The 12,346-nt window shown below is 40.2% G+C and overlaps 1 protein-coding gene across 2 annotated transcripts in view; it reads left to right on the plus strand.

Annotated features, from left to right (window-relative positions):
- The window catches only part of ADAMTS18 (ADAM metallopeptidase with thrombospondin type 1 motif 18), a 128,070-nt gene that overhangs the window by 58,166 nt on the left and 57,558 nt on the right, over nt 1-12,346 (plus strand). The window contains exons 4-8 of one of the 2 annotated variants that reach the window (XM_070397880.1): nt 3,416-3,698; nt 5,932-6,125; nt 6,378-6,461; nt 8,282-8,441; nt 9,810-9,915. In XM_070397880.1, the coding sequence (XP_070253981.1) occupies nt 3,416-3,698; nt 5,932-6,125; nt 6,378-6,461; nt 8,282-8,441; nt 9,810-9,915 (827 nt within the window). Of the gene's footprint in view, nt 1-3,415; nt 3,703-5,931; nt 6,126-6,377; nt 6,462-8,281; nt 8,442-9,809; nt 9,916-12,346 lie in introns of those variants that run through there. The other variant, XM_070397882.1, reaches the window with a different exon arrangement.

Raw genomic sequence — 12,346 nt, forward strand, 5'->3', positions numbered from 1 at the left:
CATTCATATGTCTCTTTTTTTTGTCCTAGCCAGTTTGGCTCAGTGGATAGAGCGTCAGCCTGCTGACTGAAGGGTCCTGGATTTGATTCCGATCAAGGACACATACCACGGTTGCACACTCAATTCCCAGCCCTGGTCAGGGCTCATGTGGGAGGCAAATTAGTAATCTGCGTCTCTCTCACATTGATGTTTCTCTCTCACTGTCCTCCCCCCCCCCCCCCCCCCCCCGTCCCTTCCACTCTCTCTAAATATCAACAGAAGAATATCCTCGGGTGAGGATTAACAACAACAACAAAAAAGTCATGTCTCTTTTCAGGTCTTAAAACTTTGCCTGGTCCTTTCACTATTTCTCTCAATAAACAGAAACTTACGCCACATCCCAGAATTTCAGGTCCAGTTGAAGGGGGACATTACAGTGGGGTCTTGACTTACGAGTGTCCCGACTAACGAGTTTTTCGAGATATGAGCCATCTCTCTCGGCCGATTTTTTGCTTTGAGTTGCGAGCTAAAATTTGGGTTACGAGCCAGCTTCAGATACCCCACCGCTAGGTGGCGCAGCGAACATCACAGTGAACGCCACAACATCAGCCCAGCATCACGTGCCTCACTCGTTCACTTCTTGATTTGACATAGGAGTAATTTGAGTTACGAGCTCAGTCGCGGAACGAATTAAACTCGTAAGTCAAGGCCCCACTGTATAAAACAAGCGCACTGTTAGAAAAAGGCACGACTTCTCTGCTTTGTTCCCTCAAATAATCAAATGTAATAATGATAACAGTAATAAACACGTACTGAGTGTTTTCTCTGTGCCGAGCACTGTTCTTAGCACTTAAAAGTACTAACTCTGAAAATTCTCTAAGGGAAGTGCAATTACTATTCCCATTTTACAAATCAGGGACTTGCGTCCCTCAGAGGTGTATGAACTTCCTCAGGAGATAAGGAAAGGACAGAAGGGGCGCTTGGCTCTTGCCGACTGAAAACACTCTGTGGCTCTTATTAGCTGCCGACCCCCCCTCACCAGGCTGGGAAGAACGGGGGGATGGTGACAGCCTCTGATTAAATGCGGATTGACTGGGCTCTTGAGGAAAAGGCTGCTGGCCCGGTGAACATGCCGGTCCTCAGCAAAGCAGCCCATCGCCGCCCACTCTCAGATCAGTGTCCCCCTCCTCCGCACCCTCCCCGTTACCGTCTCTCATAGAAGCCTGCTCTTTTTCTTCGTGCTTCACACACAGGAACAGTTCGTAGCCCATTGGTGATCTTCGTTTAATTCCTGCTCCCCCCCATTTCATCAGAAGCCCTGGGAGGGCACCGATCCCTTCAGAGCACCTCGAGTGTTCAGCAACTGAGAATGCTTCATTCACACATTCCACAAGCGCACTCACAGGTCTCTCCTTTTGGAGGTACCGGGTTTAGATACTTAAACTATACCATGCATTTATTTGGTGATACTCCGTGTTTTCAAACTAAACCCCCCAGAGGATGTTTTCTTCTTTAAGAGCCAACACTGTCAAACCCTAGTTTTCTTAGAAAGAACCGTTCTAGCTGTTGTCCTTGTCGCTCCAAACTGAAAAACAGTGGGCTGTGTGGGCCCCGTGTGTTTGTCCCAATATAGGATGACAATCGTGTTATTTTTTTATTGCTTTCTCAAAATGGAAGTTTTCTCTCTGCATTTGAGTTGCCTATTGTTCTCCTGAAACGAAGGTGGGGGGGGCGGGGAAGCTTTCAAACTGGTTTGTCCAGTTAAGGCACTTAAGGGGTTTAAGCCTTTGATACGAGTTTAACCAAGTTAGGAAGTTACTAAGGCTGGAGGGCTTTCAAGGATAATTCACTTTTTTTTTATTTTTTTTTCAAAAACAATTGAATCTGTTCACTCTGTTGGAGACTGTAAATGGTGCCCCTTGCAATGGTGCAGCTTGAAGAGGTGAGGGTCCTATTCAGGGCCCTGTCCAGCAGAGATTGGCTCACAGGGTAGCTGCGAGTTTAAAGATGGGACTGCTTCAAACTCTGGCTTCCCACCTGTGACTTGGGCAGAGTTCATGGTTTCTATGAATTTGAACATGGCATTCCCCTGCTCTGGTTTCTCCATCTGTGAAGGGAAGGGGTGCTGGCACCCCTTTAAGATCCCCTGCACGCTGAGTTTCTTTAACTCACTTATCCAACAAATATTAGCAGCCAATCAAATATTTATTACCTGTAAATGTGTGGCACACACCGGGGTGCCAGCGCAGCGCCTGCCCCTTGTAAGTAAGTGCGTACATTGAAACTGTACATCAGAGGTGTGGGAGAAGGTGCCTTTTGTTTGTTTCCTTCACTGAAGATAGACTAAAGCACGTAGTCCGTGGCCTGAGATCACTTGGATGGGGGGGAGGGTAGTTTTAAACAGGGTCCTGAGTATTTAAGCTGAGACATAAGCGATGAGCCAAACCAGTTGGAGGGAGAAGATCGCAGTGAAAGAAGTGTGTGCAAACTCCCTTACGCGTGTGTAGGGGAGGAAAAGTCATTTTCTCTTTATCCCTTATTCACCTAAGAAATAAAAAGCCAAAGTGAGAGGCCACAGGTGTTTATTTAATTTCACAGAATTGCAGTCTCAGGGCACAGATTCAGGCAGAAACCCAAGGTGTGCCCTGATTACAGGGTGAGGACCAAGAGGTTTTGTGAGAGATGCAAGGGAAATGTTTGCATGAATGAAGGAACAATTTCTACTGATGCTAACAAGTGGAGTCACTGTTTAGCTATATGTGCTGATTGCTGATTCTATCTTCAGAGAGTCCACAATCACAGTGCTTGTGGTCAGGATGTCTGCTTTCCTGTTAGTTTTGCAAACAATTCTGTCGTCTAAGACCATGTGGCTTTGGCTCAGTCCAGAGGTTATGTTGTCCACTTCAAACTTTCCGAAGGTTCAAGGAGCAAGACATGCAAGCAGTTCCTCTGGGCTGACTTCTGGCTCTATTATGCCAACTTTTCACACCTTCTAGGTTCTTGGCTGAGATACGCCTGTAATAAAACAGACTTAAGGTAGTGGCTTGGGCCAATTCCAGGAGTTACTCAGTTTTCCTGAGTATCTCCCATGTAGAGAGGAAGGTATACATGTCATTAAACATGTTTGTTTTTCTCCTGTTAATTTGTTTTTTTATTACAGGGGGGTTCTCAGCCAAGAACCTGGAAGGAAAGAGGGAAAATTATTCTTCCTTTCCCATAGTGCCAGTATTAGCTTTCCCACTTACTATCTTAGCCTCGGTTTCCTCATCTGTAAAATGGGAGTGATAAGAGTTTCAAGTAAAATGAGAAGATACGTGCATGCATTTAGCACAGTGCCTGCACCACAGGAAGTGGCCAATAAGCAGTTGCTGAAAATCAACACATACAACAGGCATGCCTGGAATCATTGATGTTTTCTTTGTATTTGGCTTTTCAGTCAGGTCTAATAAGGACACGAAAAAATGAATTCCTCATCTCGCCATTACCTCAGCTACTGGCCCAGGAACACAACTACAGCTCACCTGCAGGCCACCATCCTCACGTACTGTACAAAAGGACCGCCGAGGAGACGGTCCAGCGTTACCATGGCTACCCAGGCTCCAGCCAGATTTATCCTGGTCATACCCTCAGTCACACTCCCCACACGTACCAGAGTCAAGAAAGAGGGCATCACCATCGAAGGTCGCAAAAGCAGCATTTTTGTGGACGACGCAAGAAATGTATGTAAGGAAACTTTTTCTTGTTCTGTTCTTATGTGGGCGCTCGATTGGCTTTGTTGAGCGCCATTGGGTGTGCTGGCTCTGCAGATTAAGATGGGGTTACACTGAGCGCCCCCAGAATTTAGTCTTGGGGATGGAGCAGACATCACCCTGTCAGGCAAACACTAGGTGATCAGTTCTCAATTTTTCTCGGATAAACTAGGAAAGATTTTTACATGCTTTTTTTTCTGTCATTCTCTTAGCATCTCCTACATTTTAGTCACAGGCTCCACTGTTATCTCTGTGCTCATGAGAAAAGCACCCAATCTTCCAATAATTAAAGAAACCAGATGTGAATCCTCAGGGGTGGTTGGTGTTCCTTTTGAAGATTTGAAGGAGAAACTTCCCAGGAAATAAGAACATTGGCACCTGAGTGGAATTAGCTGGACCTGTGGGCATGTTTGTTGACCCAGGCACAGCCTTCTGCATTTTCTAGAGCAGCAGTGCCAGTAGAAATATAAGGCCAGCCCCAAATGTAATTTTAAATGTCCTAAGAGGCACATCTTTTAAATTTAAAAATGGTTAAATTAATGTTAATATAGATTTTAAAATATATCTCATTTAACCCAATATACACAAAATATCATGTTAATATGTCATCAATGTGACAAACTACATTTTTAAATGTTAAGTTTTGGAAATCTAGTATTTAGTTTGCACTGAGAGCACAGTTTCAAGTGAGATGATAAACTCTCATCAGAAACACTCAACCTGTATTTAGGTTTCATTACATTTAAGGTTGAAAAAGTAGATTTGCATACATTCAAGTTGTTCCACACATGCTTGAGTTTTTTTATAACTGAATCAAGTATTGCTTTTTAAATACAACTTTACATTAAATTAAACTTAACATCAACTTCCTCCCTTGTCACCACATTTCAAAGGCAAGTAGCTGGACAGGCAGCCAGGTGATGGTCCCACCCCTGGGGAAGGGGAGCTCCGATGGCTGAGGTCTTGATTGGGAGCTATAATGAAAGGCCATGTTTTTACCATCTTAATTGGTTTATGCATTTGGAGTGGTATGGACACACTCTCTTTTAGAGACATCTCTTTGGCATGGGTCTACAGTAATAGTCATACTGATCATTGTAATGATATTCACAGTGGCAGTGAGAGATGAGGACTAAACTCAAGGTCACCCATCAACATGGCCAACCTGAGTTTTTAAATCTGCCTCTAACTGGTTTGTTCCTTTAATTTCACGCTGTGGAGAGAGGACGTCACTATTGTAACTATACCAGTTGTTAAAGCACTAAAATAATTCCATATTCGTTTACATAGTGACTGGGCTTTCAAATGCCCTTTTCCTTCCCGGCCACCCTGGGACTACAGGGGCCATGCCTGGCCCAACAGGCCCATTCAGGGCTCTGAGCAAAGGCCATGGCCAGCATCCATTCTGTTGAGGTGGTGCCCACGCTTTCCCTGTTACAAAATATTTATACTTTCAAATATCAACCTGACTCTGCTATTCCCCTATAACTACGTCAATAGCAGGCGAGAGACCTGATTTGACCACTTATTTTGTGCTACATTAAAGTTCATGTTGATGAAATAGACCATAAGACATGGGCAGTATTCTACAGGATATTCATTTCTAATTTTATTTAGAAAGTAATATATAAAGTGTTATGAATTCAGATGCAAAGAACGATACCTATTTCTGCAGTTTTTAAACACTAAAATAAAATGAGCACTTTCTGTTTTTAAAGACTACGCTCACAAAATTGATTTTTCTTGACCCCCTAGAATTGTATCTTTTCTTTTACTCGTTAGAGCATTTTCATTTATTGAATCCCTCCATCCACCCACCTATCCATACATCCATCCAAACTTCTATTGAATGAATCTTTTTCTTTTTATTTACTAGACGAAGACTTTATTTTCTTTTATTTTTTTAATTTAAATTTTTATTGTTGGAGTATTACATATGTCTCCTCCCCCACCCCCCACCCCCCACCATTGACCATTTCTAGTCACCCCCGCCCAGGTTATGCATATATGCATACAAGTGAATGAATCGCTCTTGACCACAAACTTGGTGCAGAGCCTCAGGACAGGCACTGATGGCATCATAGATGAGTGAAGTGTTGGTTACAGAGAACTTCTCCTCCCCTGGTTTAGATGTCTGCCTATCTCTGTACTACCAAGTGCTCTGTACTGATATCCCTTCCAAATGCTCTTCTGTTCATTGTAGATGCCCCCAAGCCTCCCACAGGGGACACCTATCTCAGGTTTGATGAATACGGGAGTACAGGGAGACCCAGAAGATCAGCTGGAAAGTCACAAAAGGGCCTAAACGTGGAAACCCTGGTGGTAGCAGACAAGAAAATGGTGGAAAAACATGGCAAGGCGAACGTCACCACGTACATCCTCACAGTCATGAACATGGTAAGGGGGGCTGTCGGACTCCAGCCCTCCTGACTCTCTATGACAGCTAGAAAGCATGAATCCCCGCTATGAGTTGACTAGGGGGATGCAGCCATGTGTTTTTCTTGAGAGAAAAAAGAAGTGTTGAAATTGGCTTCATTGTACATATATTTGGTAAAACTCAAGCCTTTATACATATAAATATTTTGGTTTCCCACCGCCTCAGTCCTGGAAACTTTCAGATTTTGTTTTTGACTTTGCATGTTCCAACAGGTTTCCAGCCTATTTAAAGACGGGACCATTGGAAGTGATATAAACATTGTTGTGGTGAGCCTCATTCTTCTGGAACAAGAACCTGTAAGTGGCAAACTTCATTTATTTCTTCACTCAGGATACACTTATTAAGTATCTGCTATGTGCCAATCTTGTACTTACTGGTCATTAGAAATTTGAATTTGAAAATATGCTGATCCTACTCTTAAGGAAAGTATAGTCTAATAGGGTTGTACAGTCAAATAGCTGAAACATCACAAAATGATACAAAATATGATTAATATATATAATGATACAAAATATGATTAAATATGCATATATAATATGAATACAAATGTAAAATATAAATTTTACATTATATACAAAAATATAAATATTACGCAGGCTTCATAAGGAAGGTGCATTTGGTAATAGATTTAAGGGTAAATTGGATTTTGCAGGTTGGATAGGCTGGGTAATAGCAGGTATATGCAAAAGGATATTTTGAAAATAAGTCATCAGAAAATTTTTGTAGTAAACCTACTGTCTCCACAGCACCATCTTGGGTACTATAGAGAATAAACAAGGAATATGTAGCTGCCCTGATTGATTACAGTGAGGTGCAAGGGAAAGGCATGGGGTAAATTATACAATCAGAACACATAATCAAGTGTTAAATGGCACGACACTCACTGCTTTGCAGTATTTTGATGTTAAAGCTGTATTTTTCTCACTTGGGGATTACCAATTAAACAGACTATTTTTAAAGTCTCCTGTGGCTTTTTATCTTTATCTATAGCCCCAATAATGAACATGGAAGACAGGTAGTCAGAGACAAAAGGAAAATAAGTCTAACTGCCCAGGTGTGTAGAGCTACAGAGGTTAACAACTTGTCAAATGATTCTTGGAATTTTAGGAAGGAAGAAATGGTGTGTGCTTTTTGAGAGACACTTTTGTCTTTAACCTTCCACTTACACCTACCTCAAGGACGTTGAAGGCCCAGCATCCTAATTCACTCAGAACTGAATATCTCTAAGAACCCTCAGATTGACTCAAGTCAATCATTTTAAACAAACATTTCGATTAAAAATTATTATTTTTAAAAAATACATTTTTATTGACTTTTAGAGAGAGAAGAAGAGAGATAAAGAGAGAAAAACATCCATCGGCTGCCTCCTGCACACTTTCTACTGGGGATCGAGGCTGAAAGCGGGCATATGCCCTGACCAGGAACCTAACGAGTGACCTCTTGGTTCATGGGTCATTGCTCAACCACTGAGCCACGCCAGCCAGGCAAGAAAAAAAAAGTATTTTAAGGGTAGATTCTATCTAACCCTGTAGAACCTTGTAATTATTTGTTTCTGCATTCTTTCAATGAGCTTTCATTTGACTGGTTGGTTGGTTGGTTGGTTGGCTGGTTGGTTGGTTGGTTGATTGATTGATGGTAACCTCTGATATGCCAAGCCCTTTCTTGGAAATGTTGATATAGGAGTAACTGAGCTATACTCAACTACATTTCTCATGTTCTATTGAGGAGGCATTGAACTTTATCACATTAATTTACAATTATATTCTAAAAGTTTTAATACTTTTGTATAGGTGGAACCAGCAAGAGATGAACAAGGATGGTGCTAACCAATGTCAGGTTCCTTGTTGTATAAATATAATTGACCATAAACTACACTACTGAAACTCTGTAGTTACTTTAAATATTGTGAGCACTTACCTGAAGTAGATTTTAGGCGTTTTTCTTCTTTCTTTTTTTTTTTTAACCAATTGTCACCAACCTTAGCTCAAGTTTTTTCCTCTACTGACCTTTCTCCCTAGAAACATTCTGTTTCTGTGTTTGCCTGTAGAAATGGAATGATTCAACGTTCTCATCTCTGTGACAAATTCACACTCTGATTTGTGTGGGTTTTCCATAGGGAGGATTATTGATCAACCATCATGCAGACCAGTCTTTGAATAGTTTTTGTCAGTGGCAGTCTGCCCTCATTGGAAAGAATGGCAAGAGGCATGACCATGCCATCTTACTCACGGGATTTGACATTTGTTCCTGGAAGAATGAACCATGTGACACTTTAGGTATGGTATGAACAGATGCTTTCCACACACCCCTGGTAGCTGAAAACACAGTATGGAATCTTTCTATTGGGTGGGTGGCCCTCATGATCATTAATAAGGAGATCTCATACTTAAATGGTGGAGTGTCTTCACTGTTCCCTCTTGTGAGTATTGTTCTATTTAACTGAGCTCAGTCCAGAAGGGGGAGCCCACTTCCTTTATTCCTTTCTGTGTTTTTCTTTTTAACTCTACGGAGGCTCATTGAGGCATGAGATGAATTATTTAACTAGAGAAGCCGTGGTTTATTCCATAAGCATCATGACTGCAGAGCTGGGTGGCTGAAGAGAATGTGATTGGTCTCCATGGTACTGAACTGTGCTTCTTGGTAGCAGTGTGTCCTTTAGGAAGTTAGTTGAGCTTTGAAGGACTCAGCCCTCCTATATTTGTACAAGACAGTGAGTGAGCACTAAAGCTTCTACATCTGTACTGTGTTTTCTAGTGTATTCTATTGCATATAGTAGGGATTCAACAATTTGTTTAATGACTTGATGGTCATCTAGATCAATATTGATGGTGATGGTGGTGGTGGCGATGGTGCCATCCACGATGCATGCCTGTGCATTAGGTCCCCGGTGATCTCACACCCTGACTGTAAGGTGGGCGCAGTCCATTCACAAGTGTGCGTTTAACACTAACTGGGTACGTAGCCCTGCTCTACTGGTTATGAGGACTCAAAACTTGGGAGAAGCCAAAATCATGTAGTTTAAGATACAATCAAGGACTGGCTGGAATGATTTTATAACTGTCCTCAGAAGGAACTAGTTTTTGGAAACAGGAATACTTATCACATTATAGTGAACAGGAGAAAAATGCATTTAATCTATTCACATTGTTTAGGCATTTTCATGTTATATGCTTTAGAAATAGACCAGAATGTGTGTTCTCTTAGAAAATAAACCTTGAGCTTTGATGCTAATACTACTCTTAAGGGAGCATTTTGCACTGGTTTAGATATCATTTCTTCAGCTCCTCTGACCCAAATAATAAACTTAGATAAGGCATATAAATGTTCTGTGACTTACTGCCCTATATATAAAATGAGAATTACAATATTCAATTTCAAAGTGTTGTTATGAGGATCGATTGATGATAATATCTTTAGAAGAAAGGAAATATTAAACACTACATTCATGTGTTTGGACAGGAGAGAGAACCATATTAGTGTTTTCCTGCAAAAAAAACCCCCACAAAAACAAACAAAAAACCCCCACAAATTAATGAATTCATTAAACTAAAACTATGCAGAACATTTGGAGCACATAAGAAATGATGAGGTATCTGTATGGCTTGTTCCCTTTGGACTAACATTTGAAATTGATCTTTCAATAGGGTTTGCCCCCATCAGTGGAATGTGCAGTAAGTACCGAAGTTGTACCATCAATGAGGACACGGGGCTTGGTCTGGCCTTCACCATCGCTCATGAGTCAGGGCACAAGTAAGTGACTTTATATGGAAACGGTGATTCATTGACATTCCCCTAGTGATTATTATTGATATAAGTCGAATACTTAGGATAAGTCTGTGTAAAGCTGAGAATACTGCCTGACTGGATGAAGGGCTCCATAAAGGCCATTGTGGATGTTGCGCTTTTTAAACAACAGCATTTAGTAACCACATTACATTCTGCAAAAACCAACTTCAGGTTGTCTAATAAATCCTCTGGCAACTTAGGCATTTGTTTATATTCTTTCATGTTTTACTGAAGATACTTTGAGTTTATTATAATAAGGAAATAATGATGGAGCCATGTAAATTCTCCAAAGTAATGGCATGTTAATTGTTTAAAAACTTTTGATGCATTTTCTGGATATTCTCTTAGTTGGCATCATTGCAGGCACTTTTGTGAGAATATAGTTAGGAATGAGGAATCAGAAACCCAAGAGAAATGAGATGGATGTATTTTACAAGGCATATGATCTAGTGTGGATACAATTCTACAGAGAATTTTTAAACATTATTTGAGCCACAGCATCTACATTGGGATAAGCATACTTTGCAAAATGACTATTTCAAGGGCAAACTCTTTGGACGTATGAGTTTAGGCTTGTGTGTGTGTATGTGTGTGTGTGTGTGTGTGTGTGTGTGTGCGTGCGCCTTATATTTGACATTTATATTGAATGCTCATTTTCAGAACATCCAATTAATTTCTGACTTAAAAATAAAATCAAATGTCATCTATTCCACAACTATAATTTATATTTGATATTTTGGTGTTAGTCTCTCATGAGCTAAATTTATTATCTCTAAGAAATTTGAATCTTGACCATACTGTTATCTAATAGTTTCCTAGAATTTTATGTATATACACAATTGCTTTCATAGCAAGATATGAATGAACCAATTTTACCATGAATGGCGGTGGTGCAAAAATGCCCATTAGGCACAAGACCCCTTTGTACAGAGCAGGAAATAAAATATCTGTGAATGTCAAATGTATATCTAAATTTGTTTCACCAACACGAAGTCCAAATTAACAGGTCTCTCACTTTTCAAAATACTGGCCATTAAAAACTTGACTCATTCTTGGTTATGAGTTAAAGTAACAAAAATTGAAATCCAACATTTTAGTAAGGAAAAACAAAGACATTCTCCAGATGGGGTGAGGAGAGAATGGTCAGAATTAGAAGAAAGAACAGATATAAAATAAAATATACATACTCACATTCTAAAAAACATAGCCTCATAGGGGTAAATTTTGAAACAGACATTTCATGAGATTTTGATATGCCTTTTGACATGTGCTAAGGAAAATGTATATTATTCTCTAAAATGCTGTTGAATCAAAATAAATTAGAAAAGTTAACATTTTAAAGTTCAAAATTCAATTCAAACTTGATTTTATTATGTTCATAAAACTCCAGTGAAATGCTAATTTAATTACCATTTCCACTTTAAATAAAGACTTTCATCTCTCCTCACCCATTCCCATCTGTCTGATTTTTACCCTTTCCTCTGGTTTTGATATATGAATTTCCTTCTGGTTTTGACTTTCACAAATACGTTTAGAAAGGAGTGTCTCCCAGACTAACTCCCTTAGTCTCCTGGTTCAGTATAAAGAAGAGTTGAATTGGGCAAAGCTGAGTAGGAGAAAATGCTTTCTCCGAGTATTTGTTGAAGAAATAATACCTATTTGTAATAAAACAAAACAAAGACAAAAACTATTTGTGAATCTGCCACCTATAAATAGCGGGGCATTCCCTGATCCTGTCACGGTGCACAGCCATCTGGGGTTACCTGCCTGGTCAATTGAGAGGAATGTTAGAAAAATGGCTAGTTTTAGACATGAGTTACAATGGAATCCCACTTATGGTTGTAACATAATTATCTATTTACATTTCATTGTAATATGTTATCTGGTAGAGGCTACCTTCAAAGGATAACTACATAAATAAGATTATATCGGAAGAACGTGTTTATTTCCACAGGAATCCTATCTGCTTCATAGAAATATGTTTTTTTCAGAGGCAAATTATGCTCCTTTAGATATTTTTGTTTTGCTTTATTTTTTAATATATTTTTATTGATTTCAGAGAGGAAGGAAGAGGGAGAGAGAGATAGAAACATCAATAATGAGAGAGAACCATCAATCGGCTGCCCCCTGCTCACCCCTTACTGGGGATCGAGCCCACAACCCAGGCATGTGCCCTTGACCGGAATCAAACCTGGGACCCTTCAATCCACAAGCCGGCGTTCTACTCACTGAGCCAAACCAGCTAGGGCCAAATTATGCTCCTTTAAATAATTAGGTTAAGAACAATCTAAGTTAATGATAAAGTTGATATCTGTCTATTATCTGCCTCTCTAGAAGAACCACAAAAAGCTTCCTGGTGAACTGAGTTTTTTAGAGATGATTAAAGACACTTATT

Source organism: Myotis yumanensis, unplaced genomic scaffold (genome assembly GCF_028538775.1).
Source record: "Myotis yumanensis isolate MYYU_CA2020_CCGP unplaced genomic scaffold, mMyoYum1.0.hap1 SCAF_18, whole genome shotgun sequence".
NCBI classification, from domain to species: Eukaryota; Metazoa; Chordata; class Mammalia; order Chiroptera; family Vespertilionidae; genus Myotis; species Myotis yumanensis.